Below are 24,780 nucleotides of genomic sequence, written 5' to 3'. Positions count from 1 at the left end.
GTGCAATAATTTGGAGGTGCATTATGTGGAGTTGCTTCCAGCAAGTGGCAAGTGAGACCACGTGGCCTTAAACAAAACTGTTTTGTTTTGCTGCTCATGAATTGAAGTGGGTGACACCCGCTTCTGCTCGGGAGTTTATGTGTAACACCTTCATATTGACTCAGGAGCTTTTTTCCACTGTTTAAAAGCTCCTGAGTGGTTTTTTTTTCCTATCTTAAATATTTTGCTTTAAGTGTTAAAGAAAAATTAACCTGACCTCTTAAATTTTGTTTATTCTGGTGTTTTATTTGTGTGTTTCAGTGGTTTGGGTTTTTGAACCATCTCCTTTGATGAAAGAAATTTTCTGGTTTTTTTTTTGGGGGTTTTGTTTTTTTTGTTTTTTTTGGTTTTTTTGGTTTTTTTGGTTTTTTTGGTTTTTTTGGTTTTTTTGGTTTTTTTGGTTTTTTTGGTTTTTTTGGTTTTTTTGGTTTTTTTGGTTTTTTTGGTTTTTTTGGTTTTTTTTGTTTGTTTGTTTGTGTTTTTTTTTTTTTGTGAGAGCATCTGCCTGCTGCTACAAAATGCTGTAATGAATGCATTTAGAATCCTTTTGGAATTCTCCCTGTAGGTGCTGTATTTTATTGAAGACAACTTATCTACAGTGTACCACTGAGAGCTGCATTTGGAGAAATAATTTGTTGCCATTTGATTCCTGTGAAATATGGAGGGCAATTGACCAATGATGTGTTTGTGGGAGACTGTTTTGTTTAACTCAATCAGCCTCTTTATGTGTCTTTGCTTTGTTACCAAAGTGTGCCTCTCAGCTTGTGGGGATGTGCTGTGGATTCCAGGACATATGAAATCTGGAATTAACAAATGGCTGAGGTCTTGCATGAGTCTTTAAGAGTGTGTAAAATTACTGTAGTGTAGTATCTAAAAAAATTGGAAAATAAAGGACTTGGTAGGTACGCTCCATTAATGTGCGATTAACACGCACCTCCTGCTTTTCTTATAACAGCCATAAAGTAACTACTGTGAAACAAGTGGTTGTTCAGGATGTGGCTGCGGTGCTCTCCGCCCCAGGGGTGACTCGGGGGATGTACGGCACACACAGGCTGCTCTCCCCCCCGACGTGCAGGGTGTGCTCCAGGTACCGAAATGCGGGCAATGATTAACTCGGGGCTCGGCACAGCCCGGGATCAGCTGAGAGCGCTCCCGGCCGAAGGATCAGGCTGTTAATACCTGAACACGGCTGTGTGCATTGATTTCTTCCTAATCACTGCTGCTCGAGGGGAGGCTGCTGCCTGGCCCGGGAGGGCTTTGCAGTAGCGTGTGTCTTACCTCTGCTGAGGGCAGTCACTGAAGGCATGGCCAGCAGCAAAATGTAGCAATTCCTCCAAAAAATTGTTTGAAATGGACAAGAAGTAGAAGCTTTACGTTCTTGGCAATGAGAGGGGGTTTTGGCCTCTTGTGTTAAATCATTATATATGCAATCAGAAATGTAACTAGAAAGGTGCCCCATACTATTGTTCTTACTTTTCCCTTTTCTGCAGAGTTAATTACCCTCACAATCCTCTAGTTGCCCTCATAGCTCTGCAGGTGTAATCGATGTGAGGTACAACTTGCATTCAGAAAAGCTTATTGGCTTTTACACTGCTGAAGCTTACATAAACTTGGAAAGTTGGCAAGAATTATCTGGACTTGTGTGGTTTCTGTAGAACTAAGAACAGCTGCTCTGCTGGTATCATCTCTCAGACATTTCAGTTGTCAAAATGCAGCTTTTTAAAATTTATTTTAAACATTTTAACATTTCTTCTAAATTGATTTTCAGTATAATAATGAGGAGAAGAGTATGTCCATTACACTGTGTGTACTGTATCAGGAGTCCTGCTGGTTTTATTTTAATTACAACAGCGTGCCCATGTAGTGTTCCTTCAGAAGGTTTTGTCAGGACTATCATCTATGTCCTGAAGATGACAGCCAGCTCTTTGGACAACGTGCATTTTTGGGGTGACTGACTCCTTCTGCTCATGTGTGGCCTTTACTTGGAGAGGTTAGAAAAGGCAGATGGGAATTGCAGGAGCAGCAGCATGTTTGTGTGTACATGTGCAGTGATGAGGGTCTGATCCCAGGCCTGACATCCCCCTGAGGACAGTGAGGTTCTTAGGTGAGGATGAGCCCTAAAATGCATTGTCTACAGAAGTAGGTGCTGTCAAAATTAACATTTTTTGATGCTCTATAGATAAGTAATTAATAGCCAAGAAAAAAACTCTCTCAAGTGAGTTGATTGTTGTATGGACGGGTAGTCTTGCAAACTTTCCCGTGTAGGTTTGGATTCTGACTGTGCTTAGCAATTGCAGGTGAAAAACTGTAAATATTTAATTTTAGAGCAATACAACTCTTTGTCTGCCTTTCAGTCTGTTAAATAACCAAGAATATAAATGCAAGGCAAACTTGAAAAACTTGAATTGTATTGAACTGTGCAATAATCTTGAATAAAATAATTCTGATTAACACAGTAGGCTAAAAGCATCATGATTTTAATTTTAGGCAGAAAATATGATACCCTTCCAAGCAGATAAAATTTTAACCTGCTGCCTTTTCCTGGTAGTGATGATTCTGATAAAGGGGAAAATGTGGTGGTATTTCTCTTGGTTTTAATTTGTTCTTAATATATTTTTGTTGAAGATAAACCTCGTTATTATGAGGGAAGCAGGAATATGCAGAAGGGATGAGAAGAATATGAAGAAAGGGATAGTTGGTTGCATTAACTTTATACTGGGCATGCATGCTGTATCTCATTTTTCTTCTGTTTTTCTGAGTCTGCCTTTACCATGAAAAAGGTTTAATTTCAGTGCTAGTTTCAGAAAATGTGTATTTTTGACATAGCTTTGTATACCGCTTTTAATATTCTTCACAGAAACAACAAAAAAGATATTTATGGAAGTAGTTTTCCTCTAGAAAAAAATCTGGATTTAAAAAAAAAATCTTTGTGTTTTATTGTTACAACTTCTGAATAGAAACTTGGTGCTTGCTTTCAAATGCAGAAGTTTGAGGAGGATAGAGTTAAATAAATCTCAAATTGCTGCTTGTATGAGTCACTAAATTGAGAACATAAATACTCATATTCTTTGGAAAGGACCTCTCAACATTGTTTTCCTGCACAGTGTCAACTGCAAAACACAATACAATATGTTTAGCTTAAAAGTAGTTGTATTTGCATTTGAAATCATAGTTTATGATAAAAGTCAGATAACCTTTTGCATGGGAAACTGACCAAAGGCTAGCATTAAGTCTCCAGTGAAACCTGCATTATCATACTGATGTGTTTTGTTTGCTTGCTTTGCTGAAAAGAAATAAAAACTTGGAGGGGGGTAAAGGGTAGAGCAATGGGCAGTGCAGGAGAAATCTGCCTGCATGCTGATGGAAGGGATGGGTTGTTTTGTTTGCTGTCTGGTGCTGAAGCCAGAGACTTGAAATAGGAACATCTGCATCTTTTAGTCCTGAGAGAAACAGATTTGTCTTAGGATGGCATATGTAATTTCAACATCAATGACAAAAAAATTTATACCTGTGTGTGTTAAATAGAGTACAGTACTTACTGTTCTCTGTATTCTGCTTAAACAGTGTATTTCATTTTGTATGTGTATCCTTCTGCATTTTAAACCTTCTCTTTAAAATGCTTTGTTAAGTCTTTAAAAGTGTTTTATAATGTTCAATTTTGTCCTAATCAGATGAGTGGTTTGGTTACATGTTTTAAGATACAAGAGTACTGAAGCCCTAAATTTTTAAAAACTGATATGGCAATCAACTGCTGTGCATAAAAGTGACAAAAAAGCTCACAGACATTCCCTACTGTGCCCTGCACTGCTCGAGTTTGACTCAAAGCCACTGGCAGCTCCTGGTAACTGCAGGTTGGAAAGTGTGGATGAGTCCTTGTTCCTCTATTCATGGCAGTGATGGACAGTATTATTTAATATGCTGGTGTGCAAGACAGACTAAACCAGCATTCTTGATTATTCCTTGTTCTTTCTTACCATGGTTCTGAAAGCTGTCTGAGATGTAACCCTGTCCTCTCTTTGATGCTGGGAACCTTCTCCAGGGGCTTGCACTGATGGTAATCTTAGCTGGATTACCAATGGAATTGGTTGCCTTCCATTTCTTTTGGTATTTTTTAGGGAAAAGAGCTAAGGCTCAGTTGGCCAAAGGACTGGTTCTAGTGACAGTTTGTCTCATATTGGGTTGTATTTCTCCAGCATGGAGCCCTCTTTCATGTCAGTGCTCTAGCTTTAGCCTGGAATTTATTTATTTAATAGTTGTCTTTTACCTTTTAATGTACTTTGCATTGAGAATAAGTACATTTATGCTATCTCAAAACTAAATATATGGTCTTTTCTATATGCTGGATGGACTGTCTTGTCTATAGCAACGGTGTGTCTATGGGAGAGGGAGCCAAACTCAACACTTGCTGTGAAGCAGGATCATTCCATTACTTTAAAGCTGCTTCTCTGTCACCTTGAGGAGATCTGACAGGTTCACCAAAATGTGCAGCATCTGTGGTTCTCTGAACTGCTGCCTCCAAATATCTTTGTATATATGCTTCTGTAAAGTACCTGTGTACAATTTAACTCCTTCTGAAGAGGACAGAAGGCATATATTTTTAATAGGATGCCTTCAGAACAGGAATAAAAACTCTTAAAAATAGGCATTTGAAAAGGTCCTCCAAAACATGATTCTTTAGAGCATCAGGTGCATTTTTAAAGACTCCAAGAGTCAGTAATAATATGCCACATGTGTTCACTGAGGTCAAAACTTGAAATAACCATGGTGTGTGTGGAACCAAGTTCATGGCATGCTGCATGGATGGCTTGGATTGAAGTGGTCATACGAATGGAATTCTCAGCACCGGCTGCTACTTTGAAATATTCAAGAGCTTCTTGAGTTTTCACCTGGTTTCACTGGAGTGTTGCTGTAGTGGTATAAAAGTGTTTTGCAACTGCCGTGTCTGAGAGTCTTAGGAAAACAATTTGAAGAAAATACTGTTTTTAGAATTTGTTATTATGCAGTTAAATAGTGAAGTTTGGTTTGAAGTTGAAATGTGCCCTTTAGCAAAGTGTTTGCCTAAGGCGGCAGCCGGCTGGGAGCTGAGTGCTTTCGAGAGGGGAGATACTTGTGTTTGCTGACTTTGGGTGTGGAAAGGTGGCTTTGCAGACAGCAATGCGAGGGTAAACATGGTCATTGACTACAAACAGCAGATTTCAGGCAGGTAGTGAGGAAATGAGAATGGCCCCTTCAGAGAGGTTACACTAAACCTGCTAACTGGTAACCAGCTCTTCAGGCTGTGGGAGCATAAGGACATTTGCTTCAGAGAGTGATGGTGGGTAACACATCTTTTTCCTTGTGGTAGATGCACATTTTTGCCCATTACATAGTGCTGCTACTGCTTTCTTTTTCATTAAAACGAATAATAGTGTCTTCATTGAGGGTTCTTAGAGTTCAGAAAATATTTTTTTTCCTCACGGTTTCCCTATCAAGTATAAGAAGATACTATTTCAACAATGCAAAGCATTTTAGTGAGGCTGAGGAACTGTGGGAACATGTTTCATCAGAAGATATTAATTATTTTTAACTGTAGTGAACAGCTGTTGAATGATATGTTATTTTTTAACTACGGCTACTGTGAATATCTTGTCTAGAGATACAAATAGGGTGTGGAGGGAAAGGCAAAAAATATTTTTAGCCTGAGGATCAAAGTGTATCTACACTTGGTAACACAAGGGGAGGAGGGGGAAAAAGGTGAAGGAGAAAATGGGCTTTGTATAGGCAATTAGTTTAAATGAGATTGGCTAATACGTACCCCATTTGTACAGATATGTGTCAGGTTTGAGCCTGTGGGGTGTTGTGACTTCAGTACATCTCTTAAACCTTCTCATGTTTTTCTGTTCAAGAGATCCTGCAGTGCTGTTCTGTGCAGGTATTCAGGGCCTTCAGTGCTATGCTACACTAGAGCCTTTTCCCCATCTTTGTTTTTGTCCCCTTAAGGGCAATTGCAGAACTCCCAAAACTAAATACAAATGAATAAAATAAATATAACACACTTGTCAGTATTTGAGCTAGTGGCTCACCACTGCTAGGCTTTTCTCTGCCATTATGCGAAGTAAGAATCTATTCTAAGGCAGGTGGGCTGATAAGACTTCAGATAAACAGAGTTAATACTTTTAATGAAGCACAAAAGAGATAACATAAAAGAATTTTAGGGTTCATGTTTTCCTCTGGGGACTCTAGTGTTAAGCAACCTATATTTGGTCATAGAAGACTGAGTATCCTGAATTTCTGATGTCTCATCAAAACAAGCAAGGATGTTTCTTCAAGTAAGACAGAGAGAGTAGTGATAAACTTGTTGCTATAAATAAACTCTCTGGCATTGTTTTGCCGTGTTTGTTCTGCAGTTGTGTTTTGCCCACTTCCTGCTATTACAGCACAGCACGATCTCCAGGACAGCACCTAATCCAAGAGCGTGTCCCTTACCTGGAGCAGGCAAGGTTCACTGTGCAGGGGCTGAGGAACAGAATGTGTTTGAGCAGTCTCTTAAATTAATATTCATTGACTTGTCTTGGCATCTGGCTTCAAGTTATTAAGAGGGAAGATGATGATAGATTTATTTTCCTCCTTCAAGTTTCATCATGAGCCTTGCCTGTGCTGTAAACTTCAAGTCCAAACAGGAGTTGGATGGTGATACACTGTTCACAGGTGTCTCTTTCTGTATCTTTTTCTGAACATTGTTCTTTTGCTTCTTGAGTTGCATTTCATTTTCTAAGATATTTTTGTTACTGGAGGCTGATTTCTGATGATAATGGCAATATTCTGATTGTGTGCATATATATTTTTAAACATATACAAAATTTTCCTTTGCTAGTTTTAGCTTTCATTTTGTGTGGCTCATTTGAACATGAACAATATTTTTCAGAGAGTATAAGCCTTACAATTTTCTTTTCACAAAAATAAAAAATCAGTTTAATTTTAGACCTACTGAAGCAGTATGTGTTCACTGGAAATATGTCCATAAAATATTCTTAATGCTTGAAAAAATATATTCCCCTTGTACATATTGAAATAATTTTTTTCTAAATTAAAAAAATACTTATTCTCAAGAAAGGGTCTTAAGGGAACTCCATGGCACATGAGTAAGGAGAGAATCTACAGGCTGAGAATCTTTGTCTGAAATGATTTTCAAGTAAGAGGAGTAGTGGTAATACTTGGTATCCCTGGCTTAGTAAAGTTTTGGCAGATACCAATTTTCTGTTTGCCATTTAGAAAATAAAAAACCTTTGGTGTTTTGACAAGGCCATAAAACTTGTCAGTATTGTGGGGATCAGCTGTTTAATTACCTGTTGCTCCTGGCAGAGTGAACAAGGACCTGTGCAGACCTGTTGAGGAGCAGTGTGACAAACGTGTGTCCCCGAAGCTTCTCTGACTCCCTGCTGTCCCACCTCCCAGGTGTGGCTGGGGAGAGCTGCTGGGTGGCAGTCCCGAGGTGGCCTCCAAACCCTGGCAGTGCCTCCAAACCCTGGCAGTGCCTCCAAACCCTGGCAGTGCCCTCCATCTCCCCAGACAGGAGCCCAGGAGTGTCATTTGGAAGGAGCTGATGTGGACAGCAGCTACAAAAGTCACTCAAGGTGCAGAGTGTGCTGTTGTTCCCAGATATCAGGCTGGGAATGTGGGGGAGCTGGGGAGTTTGACAAGATGGATTCCTCTCTGTATTACTTTGTGGTTTCCTTTTGCAGAGCATCTCAGAGCATAAATTAGTTTAATGCCATATTTCATTTATTTTCTGTTAGATCTGTGTCAACCTTTATCACCATTTGTTCATAGAAAAGAATATCTTTTAAACAGTAGCTTTTATCACTTCTGGCCTCTGCTTTTGCTGTAGTTGGAGTGTGGAAGTTGTACCTTTTTGCTGGAATGGCAACCTTGTGGTTTTGTAATCTGAATCTTTGACCTTCAAACTTTGAGAGTTAATGGACTCCTCCTAATCTTGCCCTGGACCTTTCATCTTACTGGTACAGGTGACTGCAAGAAGAGGTAAAACTCTTGTTGCCATAACTTTTGTGAGCATTGAAGGATCTGGGCTTTTCGGAGGTTAGGAAATTGCTGCCTCAAAAAGGGGAACTCTGCCGAAGATGTTAAGTATGGACTCTTGCAATATTGCTTTAACATGTATTTAAGGAAAAGTCTTTTCTTCCTGTGCTATTATAGACTAGAGAGGCAGGTAATAATTTAGTTTTCAACACGTGTTGCTGCTGAGGCACTTCTAGAAATAAAAGGTTTTTTATGTGGATTTGTTTGGTGGGGTTTTTGTGTTGGTGATTTTTTTTTTTTTAATTTGTGGCATTTTTGTTTGTTTGCTCTTACTTTTAATTTCTTCTGATGATCCACTTGAGAATCAGGAGTAAATGTGAGGTCAAGTACTGATCCAAAAAGAGGTTAGATGGCCGAGTCTCTGTTCCTGCCTCACAGAGGGGCTTTGACAGGGCTGTTTATCCACTCCTGCTTGGGGAGACTTTTGAAACCAAGATGGGCATTCTCTTCAGAGTGTTTAGTTTGTGCAGGTTGGCCTTCTCTACCTGCCAGTGATGGGACGTGTGCCCTGTTTTCAGCTTCTCATGCTGTCCCTGAAATCTGTCAAGTCAGATTTTGACCCAGGTCTCACACAGGTTAAACCAGCTTTTTAATGATTCTTTGTACTTGAAAAAAGTAAGGGATTATTATCTTGACAAGCACAGCTTATTTTCTGGTTATATACTAGTAGGTTTTAATTCATGTACAGTTGAGCCTGATTTCTGTTAATCAGTCAGGTCTTGTACTGATCATAATACAAACTAGATGTCAAATCAAGTTGAATAAGATGACTGATAGCTAAAAATATCCTCCCCCCTTAAAAGAAAGTGGGAGTGGGTAGGGAAGCTATAGGACTCAGAAGTTTCAGGTTAATATTGTGGATCCTGTTACTAAAAAATGATTAGTGTTTCATGGTGGAATTAACTTGTATTAAGTAGAGTCTTCATTTGTTCTTGCCAGGCACGTCATTTACTGGGAACTTATTTGACCACATAGACCTTTTGTAGGTGCTGTAACTTGGGAATTGCTATTGCAACTGGTATGTCTGTGCTGTTTTAGAGAGAGACTTCAACCATGAATGGTTATTTTCTGCAAAGCATGATCTTAAGTTACTAAATATACTGAAAGGCTTCTGTAAATCTCTACGTGTTAGAAATGGAAGTTTTCTCCCCCATGTTGTGTGTGTGGATCACACAGCAGTGCTGGCTGTGGCTGCTGCTCTGAATTAACAGAGCTGCCGTGATGCACAGCCCTGGTTACAGGCTTGCTGACATCAACTCTCTTGGCATGTGCTCAAAAAAGTAAACAGAAGACAATCAGTGTTGGATTTGGCATAACTAGCAAGTCCATAAAACTGCCAAATCCTTCTCAGTGTATTCATCCAATTAATCACATTGATGTAGGACATTTACTTAAATGATTAAAACATACTGTATTTGGTTTTTAAAAGTTCTTGTCTTAAAGTTTCCATTTTCTACTTAATTAGTAACCACAATATTTACTTAAATAGCATTTTATCTTGTTTTTTAATGTTCTTTTGTAGAAAAAAAATGAATTCTGAAAGCTCAGCCCTTACCATGAGTAGTCCTGCTGTAATAAACCAGTGTGCCAGAGGAGGAATGGAACAAGAAAAAATTTGGTAAGCTTTACTTCTCATTTTCTAAGAGGTTAGTAGGCAGCAGTATTGGGAGATGTAGTTTGAAAATTAAGTAAAATAATTATTTGTTTTAACTGATGCATTAAGTCTGCATTATTTAACAACAGAGAAGGAAAAAGGAAAATTTTTTATTTTGCTTTTGAGGTTTTAGCAGATGACATGGTACAGGGTGTCATGGGGGATGGGCTGTGGAAAAACTCCTGTTCATTTCAGCAGTGCAGCAGTTGTGCTCAGGGAATCTTTCACATATGGCAAATGTTTTAATCTCCCAGTGCTGCTGGGATGCTGGGCCATGCTGGTACCAGGACCTTCAGTGCTCTGAGGCTCCCACGATTCCTGCCCAGGGAGACATTACTACTTCGTAGTTTCTACTTTGTGTATAGAAAAAAATTTACTCTGTGCTGGAGGAAAAAAGCAATTGCAATGTTAAAGGGTAGATGTGGAAAAATGCTTACACTTCGTAACAATTTTTTGATGAAAAGTGCCACAGACCATGCAATTTCTAGCACCTGGTTTGTTTTCATGAAGGGAGCAGGGTGTTGAAAAGGCTTTGAGACTATTCCATCTGGGTTAATGAGCCTTTTCTTGAGAGCCTGCTGGTTTTTACTTGCTGTTGTTTGCTAGGGGTTTTTTACATCATGTATTTACCATGTGACAAACAACTTCTAAATTCATGACAGGAAGCATGACACTCATATGGACAAAAACCTACCTTACGGTTTTTTTGTTATCTGAGAAATACTCTTGAAAAGCTAAAGAATTAAAGAAATATTAGCAAATGAATGTTGTGTTTGCTGTTGTATGCTGTCAGGAAATCAAATAATCTTTTTTTTTTTTTCTTTTCTTTTGTTTTAATGTAATATTAAACTAACAACATCATAGTACCTGAAAGTAGTTTTTGTTAAACATTTCTTCTGGCATATTCTCAACAAAATCTTTGGATAAAAAGGCAGGATGAGGAAGAACTGTGGACTTCCCTCTGGACTCAGAAATCTACTGAGGGGTGGGAAATTGACACACTTTATTCATTTGATGTCTTTTGCTCGTTTTTGTCTGCTTGTGGTATTGATCTGGGGACAGTTCTGGTTAATATCTTTATCAATGATCTGCATGAGGGGATGGAGGGCACCCTCAGTAAATTTGCAGGTTGCACCCCAAGCTGGGTGGGAGTGTTGATCTGCTGGAGGGTAGCAGGGCTCTGCAGAAGGATCTGGACAGGCTGGATCCATGGGCCAAGGCCAGTGGTGTGAGGTTCAACAAGGTAAAGATGGATCCTGCCTTTGGGTCACAGCAACCCCCTGCATCTCCAGGCTGGGGGCGAGTGGCTGGAAAGCTGCCTGGCAGGAAAAGATCTGGGGGTGCTGCTTGACAGCAGCTGGATGTGAGCCCAGGTGGCCAAGAAGGCCAGTGGCATCCTGGCTGTGTCAGCAATGCTGTGGCCAGCAGGACCAGGGCAGGGATTGTCCCCCTGTGCTGGGCACTGCTGAGGCCACAGCTCCAATGCTGGGTTCAGTTTTGGGCCCCTCCCTACACAAAGACTTTGGGGTGCTGGAGTGTGTCCAGAGAAGGGCAGGGGAGCTGGGCAAGGGGCTGAGGAGCAGCTGAGGGAATTGATATTGTTTTAACTTGGAGATAAGGAAGCCCAGGGAGGACTTCATCAATAGCAGTGTGGTGCATGTCTGGTTAGGTTTCTGAAATACTATTTTCATTCTGGGCTTCTGCGAATACTACAGCTGAATGAACATTATTTTTCTCAGCCTAATAAAGTGCAATGGTGCACTGCCTGACTGCATTGTTCTTTTATTGCTGTTTATTCATTGTCTGATTCTTGGAACTTATTTACATTCTGATGGTTCTGGGTTTATTTTCATGAAAATGTGAGTATTGGTACGGACTCGTGTTAGTCACAGGAAGATTAGAAATGTCTATTAAACATATGCAGTGACAGGGTAATATATTCAATTAAGTCAAAAGCATCCACAGAGAAAAGCCCTGACCAAGACCTTAGCTAGCATTTAAACATCATTTAGGATGCTTGTAAAAGGCTTTGATGTTACATAAGGCCCCCTAGAAACAGAGGGGAGACTAAATAAATTACTGAACCCCAGTTACCTTGTACAGCCATTTACCAAGTCTGCCATTCTGGTTTATCAGTGTTTTGCATCTGCATAGTTTGTGCATCTACCAGCTGAAAAAAGAATTGAATTCTCAAACTTGCAATGCTTCACTTGGTTCTGTTGCTTTTTTCCCTCCCAACATACATAAACAAGATTACAGCAGCAGAAGAATGCTGGTAGTAGCAGAAGTGTGACTGCTGTGAATGTCTGATAACTGCAGGGTATTGTGGCACAGTTCATGTGCAAACCAAATTAAGCTGCTCTTGATGAGCAGGAGGGTGAAGGAACTCGGTGGATGGTCATAATATCAACAATATCAGCTGTCTGAGCTGGTGAGCAAGGGTGTTGAACAATCAAGGCTTGAGAGCCTTGAAATTGCTCCTGATTTGGCAGATTCTCGGTGTCTTAATGTTGAAAATTGTAAGAAAGGAACTAAAGATTAGGGAGCAAGTGGGAACTGTGTCAATTCATCCAGGCTTTCTGTGAAAGTAGCTGCCTGGCACATTGTTTTTTCAAAACAAATGTGTGGGAGAATTGGAAATTTTCCAGGTGTTGTTATTGTGTGTGGATTTTATAACATGCTTCTTCTAGGCTGGATGAAATCTTGCTAGTCACTCCATCATGTTACTTAGGATTAAGTCGGGAAGTATTTAATCCTTTTAAAACTAATAATGGAAATTTGAATTCTGGATGTCTCAGGACAGCAATGGTGCCTTGGCTTTCTATTTCTGTCTCCAAATACTCTGCCATGTTCCTTATGAAGTATGCAGTGTTCTGCTATTTCTATAATAGAGTTTTAATCACTTTTAGACAAAATTTCCCTGAAAACTGCCCATGTTTTGATTCAATAAATCTATAAATCTTAGAACTAACCAAGCAAGCACTGTTATATGTGGACTCTAGTGCATTCTGACTCTGTACTTATGACTTGGGTTAAACGGAGTTTGAGGACAGAAACTTTGTAACGTCTGTTTGTTTTTGTTTTATGCTGAAACAGACTGTTTTTGTTTCAGCTTGCTTTTCTAATCTGAGACTGGTGACTTTGTGGGGAAGGGAAGCTATTGAAACTCCAGTCCACAGAGCGAGAAAGACAACATGCTTCAATGCTGAATTTAGATAATGCAAAAACTAACTTTAAACCCAGCTCCATCATTGCATACATTGAAAAAGAACAGCTTATTGTCATACCTTAGTGTGCAGATGTCTGGAAACTGGTATAGAAAAAGTAATTATTCTGGCGTATTGTACAACCTGTATTTGAAGTGGGTTTTTTTTTTTTTTTTTTTTTTTAAATAAGTTCATCTGTTCAATAACTTGGTTTTTTTTTTTTTTTAAAGTTCATCTGTTCAATAACAAAAAAAGAAATAAGAGTCAACTGAGATGAAAACAATACTTGAGCTGACATCCCATAACTGGGTGAAAGCAAGAAGGAAAGCACTGGTGAGCAGCTGAAAATCCACATCTTCACTTAATAAGGAACAATGCAGATACCACATAGACCTTACCTTGATGCCTGTGGTTTTAATCACACAGCCCTTCTTCCTCAGGATCAGAAGGGAGCAGCTGAATTGCTGCGTTCTGTACCTCAGACAAGTGCACAAGCTGACTTGTAGCCTGTGTGGGAAGTCAGGTTTCGTGACAATAAATCATCGTGGCTCTGTTGCAGCTTTTGCCAGCTGCCAGTTGATGAAGGAAGAATTATGTGTCTGGAATTACAGTAAGAAGAGAAACAAGTTTCACAACTTTTCCTCTTTCTCCTATATCCTTGTTTAATCAGTAGAAATGAGTCATGCTGAAGAACTGAATTAAACTGGCTCTAGTCAAATGCAATTTAACTGCAGATGTTTGATTACAAAAGGCACACGCATGTTCAGGGAATACAAGGTTACAGTGTGCGCAAAAAGGAAGCCCCATAAATTACAGATTAACATTCCAGATAGCTGGATAAAATTAATCTTATCTGCAAGAGGCCTTGAATTATTTGCTTTCTAGTATGTCTTATTACAAAGAGAGAAAATGCATTTCTTGGAAGCCAAAATATATTCAGCAGAGTTAGCATAACATAACAGTCATCACCAACCACTTTTAATAAAGCAGATAAATACTTACTGTATATGTATATAAAATCACTTCTATCTTACCTAACTTTCCTAGTTTATTTAAAGTACTTCTCTGCCCATAAAAGGAGTAGTAGAATTGAAAATTGTTACAAGGGAATCACTTGCATTGGGACTTGCAGCCTTAGACCAGTCCCTTAAAGGAAGTGGATGAAGATCCAGGAGTGACGTAGGACATGGAGAGGGTGACTCATGAGGCTCTGCAGCACACCCACAAACAGTGAGAAATGACAATGTGCTGAAATGGTTAAAGTAAGTGCACTCACCAACTGCTGACTTTGCCTCATGCATACATGAAATGGGCTTTGTAGCTACAGAAAATACGCCCCAGAGGCAAATACAAGTTTAAACATATGTTCACTCATCGTGTCTTGCAAAACTAAGTATGGATTGCATTTCCTCATCCGGGATGGGATCAAAAACCTCTTGATTTTGCCTTGAGAAAGAAAAGCGCTGGGGCGGTCCCGGCCCAAGCCCACGAGGTGGCAGCCTTGGTTCGGATGAGGGGCTGTGCCCACTCCCTCTCCGCTTGTTCTCCTTCCCCCTTCCCACCCCACCATTGGCTTTTTGTCTGGGATCACATAAGGACATAGAGCAGAGGTGAGGTACTAGCTGCTTGTTTAAAAAACACCTTTCTAAGCTAAGGCTACTGCTTGGTGGTTTTTTTTTTTTTTTTTTTTTTTTTTTTTTGTGGGAGATCATCACTCACTAGATTCCTGGCTAAAGCTGTAATCTGTATTTTGTACATGTGATTACATTGTCTCTAGGTCATACTGCAAATAATTTTTGTTGATAGTGTGTCTCTTAAGTATTCAGCAAATGTTTTATGACTCTATTGGGTCCTACCTGCTTTTTTAGTGTTACATGTCTATTATAGCTGTTAGTTGAGGGAGCGAGTTACAATAAACATTTCTGAAATAGCTGATTGGTTCCAGTTGAATGTCAAGAAATTTTTATCCAAGTAAAAGGTAATGACATCTTTAGGCTACCCTCAATGGTATTTTGTTTATGAATGTGTGTTAGTGCATGGAGTGATGACAAGGCTTTTGTACTCTGACAAATAGATTGTGTATAGGGAGTGTATAGAGAGAGTGAAATATATTTCTTTATTAAAGAGCTGCACAATGTTTGAAAACTGTAACTTTTACTTACTTTGATGTAGGAAAGGAATGTAAAAATCTACCAGTCCATCTGCTTTTTAAAAGTGTCTTGTTGTATTCTGCCTTATGGGCTATCCTGGTGAAATCTAAAAAATAAGTTAAATAGAAAATGTCGCTTTGGACTGTGTGAGTAGCTCACTTGGCTGGAAGAGGAATCACTGGTACTGAGAAGCTGAATCTATATAGCTTTAAATAAGGAGCCAGGCTTTCACATTTTGGTATGTGAAATTTTTTAAACTTCCTTTCATTTTCCCCTCCCCACCCCCCTCCATGAATTAGAGAGTGCATACTAACAGGGTGATAAATAACACAGGTGATTGGGCTTGGATCACCAATGTTAGTAACTAATACACTATGGAAGGAGACCTCACCATCCCTAACTCAGGTTTTGGTCATTTGTAAGTTGAAATTATGATTATAGAGGATGAAAACATCTCCTTCAGTGCTATCTTGCAAATATAAAGTAAATGAGTTTGTGTAGTTTAGAACAAGGATGAAATTTGTCATCTGTCTTAGTTCTTATTCATGCTATAGAGCCTCATTTTCTCATTCAGATATGCAGCATCTTGATGCATTTTCTTTTCCTTCTCTATTATCTTCTGAAAAAAACCCACAAAAATTGCAGAAATAGTAAAAATTTCTTGTTGAAAAATATGAAACATGTTAATAAGCCAAGTAAAGGAAAATACTGCCTTCCCTCCTTCATAGTTCTCATGGCTTAACCCCCAACTGATGACAATGATAGTGTCAGAAAAAGTCAGAAATAGCAGTGTAATTTCAGTATTAGGACGAGGCATCACTTTTATTTTAGGTCAGATTTTAGGTGAGGGGGATATTTCTGCCTAACACACTAGTTTAAATCTGTGTAGCTAATACATATTCATTACATTTCCCAAGACTCATACATACATGCTGAACATTCACACAAATTCTTTTGCATATTCAAATCACTTCTTGGAACTTAGAGTAGGCATCTTTAGAGGGTCTCTGGTGGTCATTTGGTGAACATTCCATTCCTCAAATCATCCTACTTTGGTCACAGGCCACTAAAGTACCTTTTCTTTGAGTGCACCCCAGCATGGTCTGGCCGAGGTGCAGCTTCTTATCAACGTTACTCAGGCCCACGGTCTTTAAAGCTGCAGGAACCACTTGCACACATTTCTACAGCACTGTCCTGCTTTAGTTAGCACTAAAGGAATTCACAAGGCTTAAAGGCTATTTGATACAATTTTGCTTTTTCCAGCAATAGCAGTAACTGCAGTTGAAGGGACAGAGAAGCAGCCATGCACAGGAGGCTGCCCACCCGTCACTGACCGATGTCCATCCCCACGCAGCCCTCTGCCCCTGCAGCTCCCTCTTCACTGGCCATGGCTCCTGGCTCTGCAGTGTCCCTGTGGCCAGCTCAGCTGCCCTGACCACCTGCATCCCTTCCTGTGCAGAGCAGGGGACAGTGAGTGTGAGTTTCTGCTAATCTCTTTAAAACATCTTGATTCTCTGTGTGGGTGAATGTGTCCATATGAAGTATGACTTTTTTTTAATGTAAAAAACCCCCAAAACCCAGTGATCTACCACTGGTAACCATCTGTTTCCTGTATGCTTACCCTACTTCTCTTTCTAAAGATTCTTGTCCTTGGTCATGATTCCTTTTCACTAAGACTCCAAAATCTGTTCTTATAAACAGTGTGTTTTGTTTTATACACTTCTTCAGAATCTATTACAGCTGAGTTTTTAGTTAATACTCTAATACTGATAGGAAGACACTTCTCCTTGCCTCCCACTCCCAAAAAAAGTACTTCTTACATATATTTAGTTATTCTCTGGCTGTAGAGGGAGCTGGTGGTAAAGTTTTTAAGGAACACAAACGGTGTTTCTTTAGGAATATTTACACCTTGCAGTATTTGGAAACAGAAGATCAGAAACAATGGGTGATTTGTAATTTGATCTTTCCTTCGTGGGGGAAGGAAGGCTGGAGGGTATGTGAACTGATTAAATTGACTGCGTTTTCCTGTGGGGCCCTGAAAAGCTAAGTGTTGTAAGAGACAATGATTTGAATATATCTCTTTCAAGCTGAATACATTTGGTCACCTGCAAATCTGCGTCACACAAAAGACAGCTTTTCTGTATTAGGTTGTCATTCCATTGCCTTAAAACTATACAAGGAAATTCCTCAGCAGTCTCGTTTCTTTTGATGTGGAAAGAGAAAACCTGTGTGAATAGGAATATTAAGGTCATTATGAACAGAAACTCACTAAAAATATATGACAAAAAACTACCTGCCAATATTTCAGACTATCCTCTTGTGTTAGTATGAAGAACTCATGTTTTTCTTTCCTGACTTTGAACTTAATTATTTTCAGAAGCATAAATTAAAAATCAACCAAAAGTGTTGGTAGGAATAGAGGTGGTTTGTTGTCATCTTCTGTCAGGCTTTGTACTCAGTGGTGAGGGCCACGAGCTGACTGTGTTTTATGAGCTGTCCAGTTAGTAATGTCTTCATTTTAAAAAAATGGATTCTATAGTTGTTTTTAAAACAGTGAATTCAATTACTACTATGCTTCTGAGTGTAGAGAAGATTGTGTTTCAAAGACTTGCTAATTGCTGCAAATTGCACCAAAAAAGAGGAACTCTCAGTTTTTCTCTCTTGAGTCTCTCCAGCCCCACTCTGTACAGAACAGTAAGATAAATGTGACTCTATTTTGAAAGCTATATAATGTGTTTATATTCCACAGATTAAGTGCAAGTTGTAGGTGACTAGATAGATTTAAAAAAGGAGTCAAGTTGCACTCAATTAAAAAAAAAAACCTCTTGTCTCTTTGCAATTTCTTTAGATACATTCACATCTGACACTTTATAATCATTATTTATTACTGCACAGAGCTAGATCTGGCAGGTTGTACCTGGGCATGCTTAAGCACGTTTCCCACCCTCTCAGATCTGCTGTTCCCTAACTCAGTGCAGGGAGGGAATCACGATAAGTCAGCTACAGATCAGTAAGGGATTTGTAGCAAAGTGCAGACAGGGAAGGTCATGATATGCTTTTATTGCATCTACCCTGGTATATAGCACCTTCTCTGAGCCATCCATCACATTTCATAAGTTTGGAGATTTTTTTCCTTCCCCTGGATATCCTCCTTTATCTAAATTAGCAACTGACCCAAAGAGCTCTTTCATCTTCTTCCTCTGTGCTGTGTGCATAACAAAACGGAAAATGGTGGGAAATACCCACTGATCTCCATACAAATGAAGAAGAAAGCGGAGAGAATAAATAGGATTTAGACCGTTAAATTAGTTTATCATTAGCAATTTCTTTAGATACATTCACATCTGACACTTTATAATCATTATTTATTACTGCACAGAGCTAGATCTGGCAGGTTGTACCTGGGCATGCTTAAGCACGTTTCCCACCCTCTCAGATCTGCTGTTCCCTAACTCAGTGCAGGGAGGGAATCACGATAAGTCAGCTACAGATCAGTAAGGGATTTGTAGCAAAGTGCAGACAGGGAAGGTCATGATATGCTTTTATTGCATCTACCCTGGTATATAGCACCTTCTCTGAGCCATCCATCAGATTTCATAAGTTTGGAGATTTTTTCCTTCCCCTGGATATCCTCCTTTATCTAAATTAGCAACTGACCCAAAGAGCTCTTTCATCTTCTTCCCGTGCTGTGTTGACATGGGGGCACTGCATAACAAAACAGAAAATGGTGGGAAATACCCACTAATCTCCATACAAATGAAGAAGAAAGCGGAGAGAATAAATAGGATTTAGACCGTTAAATTAGTTTATCATTAACCATTGAAATTTATTAATAATCTGCTGGTTTATTATTCCTGAAATAACAAAATGGGAATCAACTCCTCCAGCTCTTACCTTCACTCTGCTGGAATGTGATCTTTTCATTCTCTGTGTGCTGGAGCAGGAGAGCAGTGCTGGGCATAGCAGAGTTGCTGCTGACCGTGCTTGTGCCCTGGTGAGGGACCAGCCCACCTCGGGCTTTTCCTTTAGTAAATGTGTCATGTTTGAATGCCATTTAAGCTGTAGCCAAACTTCTCCCACCTGCTGGTGTTTGTCTGTTGTTTTGAAGGACTTGATATTACAATACTTGTTTTTGTGGCGATGTTTTAGTGTATCAAGGTGTTGAAAAGGTCAGTTCTTTAGCACCAGAGCCATTTCTGCATTTCCTCTCTGAAGGTTGTGTGTGTGTGCTGTATGGGTAGGGCTGGACTTTTCTGACCAGCGGTGTCCTTCAGGTCTGTAGGTGTGCTTTGCAGGACTTTCTCCCATCAGGTTCAGCAGGTTTGTTTTGCAAGAAGACAACTGTGAAATGTCCCCTGACTCTGTACACTTAGTTTGGAAAAATGGTATATGCTAATTTTGTAGTCATAAACAAAATAGTGATTTCTTATGTTCCTCTGCTAATGGGTAATTTCATGTAACTGAAGCAGCTGTCCCTGTCTCCCTGAGGAACACAGGCTGTGAATGTTCAGCTGTTTGTTTTTCTCATAAAGGTAGGATGGGATCATGATTTTCTCTTACCATGCTCCTGCCTCAGGCCTTTCAGCAACTGACTGCTACCTACAGAAACCCATAATTGTCACCAAGGGCAGGTAGGAAGATTGACCAAAGACTTGATACTGGCAAAAACTTGGTTTGGGTTCTGAATCTCTGGTGCCCTTATTTATAGGAAATGGTCTTGTGTTAAATCCCCTCAAAGTTCCTGAGTAGTATTTCCTTGCCAAATTCAAGTCAAACTGTTTTAATTGATGATTAAAATACTATTTTTTGTCCAGTCAGAAATCTGTGTCTCTCTTGCCAAGATATTGGTAGCCTCCAAAACTGTCTAATCCATCATGAGGCCACCGTTGATTTAGGACTTTGCATCGGCTAGGTGAATAGATGAGGGCAGTTTGTAGCCTTGGGAAGCAAAAGCTGTGTTTCCACTGAGAACGCTGAGCTGCTTTCTCAGCCTAACCCAGTAGTTTAGAAATTGCTCAGGTGAACAACACCGTGGTGCTGCAGAGCAAGATTTGGGATCAGTATGGATGCTGGCTGCCTTGCTTTGTTACAGACTTAGTCAAGAGGAAATTTTAACAAAGTACGTGAATTTCTTTTGTTTATGGTGCTGAGTTGTGTAGGAAAACAAGCTAAGTTATTCCAGTGCCTGTATTTATTTGAAAGTGAAATATCTAAAATTTCAGGTTCTTTACACAGTACTTTGTACATGTTTTGAGATTTCTGTAAGAAGAGAAAGGTTTTTGTGTGAAGCTGTTGTAAAAATGTAGTTACACCCACTTTTTATTATGTGTTAATTGTCTATTAGGCTTTGTAATTGGTGTGCAAAGATTGACACTCCTGATACCAGAGCATGCTTACAATAAATGTCTGCTGTGGTAATTTAATGCCTTAATAGCCTTTTAGCAATCAGTTACATCTCAAATGCTCTATAGGGCAATTTTTTTTTTTGTTAACTGAGGCTTTTGCTCACGGTAGAACTCCATTACAAGTGCACTGCAACTCTGTTTATATTCCACTAAAGCAAAGATGTAACTGCTTTGATCTGGTTTCCATTTAAAGATTACATAACAATACTGTAATGCTTCTTTTCTGCATCTTTTTTCACAGTGCAGTTCAGTTTAGTGATAATCTTAAAGCTCTTTGTTACATATCAGACACAATGTTAATGTTTGTCTTTGTGGGTAAGATTTAATATTTTATATTTTTCACTTGCTAGTAATTTTTAATGTTTCTCTCTTGAGAAGAGCCACCCAATTTTACAAACTTGGACAAAAAATAATTTCATTTCTCCCTAGGTAGGGTGGTTGATTCATTATGCTAATTTAAACAACAAGCTTTTTCCCCCCTATTCCATAGATTTACTTGAAGAATAAAAGTTATGACACATTTTGATTTTAAGTTCCAACCAAGTAACTCCCCAAACCTTTATCTTTCTCAGTAGAACACCAAGGGACATAGCAGCTTAGAGTTCTGAAACCATTTTCTTTGTTTTTTGAGGTAGCTCAGCAGAAAGGTGCATGTGTGTGGTTTGAAGAGAGCCTGGTTTCCTCAGGAAATGACACGTGACTGTGCTCTTAGTCTTGCCAGCAACTTTGGAACTCATTGCCTAGTTTTATTTTTTAGAAGATACAAAAAATGCCAGAGCAAATGAGCTCCAGTTTTAGCAGAAGTGTGTGGCTGAGGTGAGAGGTGCTGGTGAGGGCGGCCCCACAGAGCGTGGCCATTCGCGTCCTCGGTGCAGAGCAGCAGCACAAGCGCTGCCCTGTCGTGGCAGGGGTCACGGAGGTGGTCATGCTGAGGTGTGGGACACAACCTGGGGCTGCTGCTGCTGGAAGGACATTCCTCAGCTGCCCCAGCACAGTCTGCCTGCAGCAGGATGTGGGGTTCTGCTGTCACCGTGCGTGCTCAGTGCCAAACCTCTGATCTTCAGCTCTGGCTGTGACCATGAGGTCACATCTCACCCTGTGCTGTGGGAGTGCTGCTTCACCTCATTCTGGTGCCACCTCGGTCTCTTGGCAGTAAGAAAGCAGCTTTTATCTTCAATCTTTACCCTGAACAAAGAGCCCTTAGTGTAACATCAGAATTGCAAACTTGTCCTTCTTACTGTGCCACTTCTCCTGAGTGATTGTCTCGTGTCTCTTCTTTCTGGGTTTGAAGTTGTCAGGGTTGGGGGATCTGCCTGGAGGGCTCTAGGATAACATTCTCAGTGCATCCTGCAGCAGCCTGAAATCCTTGATGTGTGACCCCCTCTTCAGTGGGAGGTGGGGAGAGTATCAGCTGAAGTGAACTCTTTTCACATCAGTTGTTCATAAAACATTGCTTTTGATGCATTTGGAAATGAAAAATGCCTTCCTGAAAGCACAGATAGTGTTTTATTAATCAAGAGATATAATGTAAGTGATTGGAAAAATTCCAACAGCTTGGCTCCAGAAACATACTTGAGCTATTGAAGAAGAGTAGGATCACTCACTTAGGCTACCAACAGTAGTTCTGGTATCCATGACCATAAAGGAAGCGTTAAATACTTTTGCGTCATTGTTGATCAAATCAACATCTGTTTGATTTCTTCCCCTGTGGTTTGACTCTTACTTCAGCTGCTGTAATGACTGGGGATATTGTCTTTGTGTTCCAGTGCTTTCTGCATAGAGACTGAAAAAGCCTGTTCTTTTGTGTTTGTGACTGGGACCTTTTCAGTTTTCATAATGAAATATTTCAGTGCGTGCCTCTAATGTACCTCGTTGAAACCCAAATACATTAGCTAAATAAAAACCAAGATAAATGTGCTCTATTTTAAAGGCATGGCATTAAAAGTTTCAGAGGAAACATAACAGCAGAGTGTCGGGAAAAAAACCCCAAAAGATGATGGAAATAAAGAACAAAACTGTGTGTGCAGATGTGCAACCGCTACTAATTTCCTCATCACTGTTCTGCTTTACAACAAAATCCCATTTTGTGCCTCACTTCATGTGTTAATGCCTGGTTTTGCAGGGATTGTAATCAAGAAGGAAAGGAAAAAAACATAGGAGTGTATGTATCCATAGAAATAATTTTTAAAAAATATATACTTATATATGCATCTTGGAAAAAAACCTAACTCCAGATATCTCCTACCGTAAAAATGCACTTTTTAAGGAATGTTCTTTGACCTGGGACAAAACATATCAACAATTTAAGAGCCATCACTGGTGTAATGTTATTTAAAATATAGGATTCTGGTAAGAAAATTATTTTAACAAGGTATTCCTGTATGCTCTCATAAAATGGTCTTGGACTGAAATTAATGTAATTAATGTATTCATATTGAAGAGAGTAGAAAACCTAACTTGTTGCTGAAAAAAGTAGGTATAAGTGAACATGTTTTGTCCTAAGTGGATATTTTGAATGGAGCTTTAATGGTACCACAGTTTGAGCAGGTCTGAGTCCATTGCATTCAGGGTTTCTATAGTAATTACTATGGCAACAGTGATGCAGAAAATGTTCCCACGGGAACCCAGCTGTGAATAATAACTAACTGAAAACATTTTGCTTTTGCATTTCGTGTTAAATGTCCCTTTAGTGAAAGTATGGGGGGATTGCTTACTTAATAGGAAGTAATCCTCTTGCATAAACCCCACATATGTTGACAGGTGTGTCTCCTTTCAGAGTAGAAACACCTTTTCAGTGTATTGCTGAAGTATCCCAAAGACCAATGAAAAGTGTTACAAATGTAAGGTGGAAAATTTGGCACTGGCTTCAAATGTTCTATGTTGTAAAGAAACTTCTTCAGCCAAGTTTGTAGTATAAAATCTGCTCAGGAACTAAAACTTAGTTTTATCTTGAAGAATTATGTAAATCATTTACATATGACAAATACTGTTAATAAACACTGTCTTAGTAGCTTTCTGACCTCCCTGTGCAGTAAAGGTCAGGATCACCCAAGTCACACGGTAGAGGTCAGTATTTGTTGACTTCAGTGTCTATTTATAAATTTCCTTCAAAAACTCTTCTGCTTTTTTCAGAAATAAATTTTTCAGTGTTAAATATCCTGAAACTGTTTATTGTTAAATCTAGCTGCTCTTGTACTTGTAAACTGGCCTTTTTGCATACAATTGCCTTGTTCATATTTATTTCACTTTCATTGAGAACAAAGGGGAAGCCAGTCTGGTGTTTATGATATGAATAAACTTTGAAACTTGAAAGCATTTCGGGGCTTGATTTGGTAGCTTCACTGTCATGGAGTAACACAAAATACGTTTGGTACTCTGGGGATTTGTGGCCTCAGAGAAAAGTTCTAACGAGTTATATGTATAAAAAAGGGGAACTAGTAAATATTGACAAGACTCTGGAAATTATTTTTGAGATCTACAAAAATATGTTAAAGCTGTATATGAATGAAGAGCACTTTGTTAAATATGAGGAGAAAGGAGTTTTCTAAGCCCTGGCGGCTGATAGTTGCTCTTAGAGTTATTTATGCAACTTAATAGGAATTACTGTGCAGATGGAAATGTGAGGAAATAGAGGTGAAATCACTATTTATTTGGGCCCCTGTGGTGTACAATCTGCTAGTAATGCAGGTGAAAGTCTTATAAGGAAAAATGTCTTTGTAAGTCTAAAAGCTTCATAGTTTGATCTTGATGACTTGTATCTATATATCACATGCTGATATCACGTGCATTACAGATATTTCAACTGTGAGTCTCTTAAATATTTTGTTGCATTTATTGTACTTACTGGTTTTGGTCATCTGATAGATCGTAGGTGTTCTCTCCCAGGTTTTGTTGGATGCTTGTCCTTAAAACATCACTCAAAGGGAAAAAGATAAAGTATCATGATTTGGGATTAAAAAAAAAATTCTAAGTAAAATTTCTAGAAATGGCAAAAGGTTGAAAACATTGAAGCTTTATCCCTTAGGCTTGATGTAAATATTGCAACATCCCATGAGAGGTTTTGTTATTGATAATGTGATGAGGACAAGAGGAAATTACCTCAGGCTGCATCAAGGGAGGTTCAGATTAGACATCAGGAAGGATTTCTTCACTGAAAGGGTAATCAGCATTGGAAGGGGCTGCCCAGGGATGGGGTGGAGTCACCATCCCTTCAGGAGCTCAGGAAACGGCTGGATGTGACAGTGCTGTGG

At 39.3% G+C, this 24,780-nt stretch overlaps 1 protein-coding gene across 4 annotated transcripts in view; it reads left to right on the top strand.

Annotated features, from left to right (window-relative positions):
- ARHGEF3 (Rho guanine nucleotide exchange factor 3) overlaps positions 1-24,780 on the top strand; it is a 111,599-nt gene that overhangs the window by 6,044 nt on the left and 80,775 nt on the right. For 3 of the 4 annotated variants that reach the window (XM_039734375.1, XM_039734374.1, XM_039734376.1), the window contains exon 2: positions 9,638-9,733. The exons of the other annotated variant lie outside the window; for it this stretch is intronic. In XM_039734375.1, coding sequence (XP_039590309.1) covers positions 9,638-9,733 — 96 coding nt within the window. The remainder of the gene's footprint in view (positions 1-9,637; positions 9,734-24,780) is intronic. 4 annotated transcript variants of the gene reach the window in all.

The sequence above is a fragment of the Passer montanus genome, unplaced genomic scaffold (genome assembly GCF_014805655.1).
Source record: "Passer montanus isolate IOZ18808 unplaced genomic scaffold, ASM1480565v1 scaffold9, whole genome shotgun sequence".
Lineage (NCBI taxonomy): Eukaryota > Metazoa > Chordata > Aves > Passeriformes > Passeridae > Passer > Passer montanus.
The sequence above is the reverse complement of the archived record's forward strand: the minus strand, read 5'-3'. Positions and strand labels throughout refer to the sequence as shown.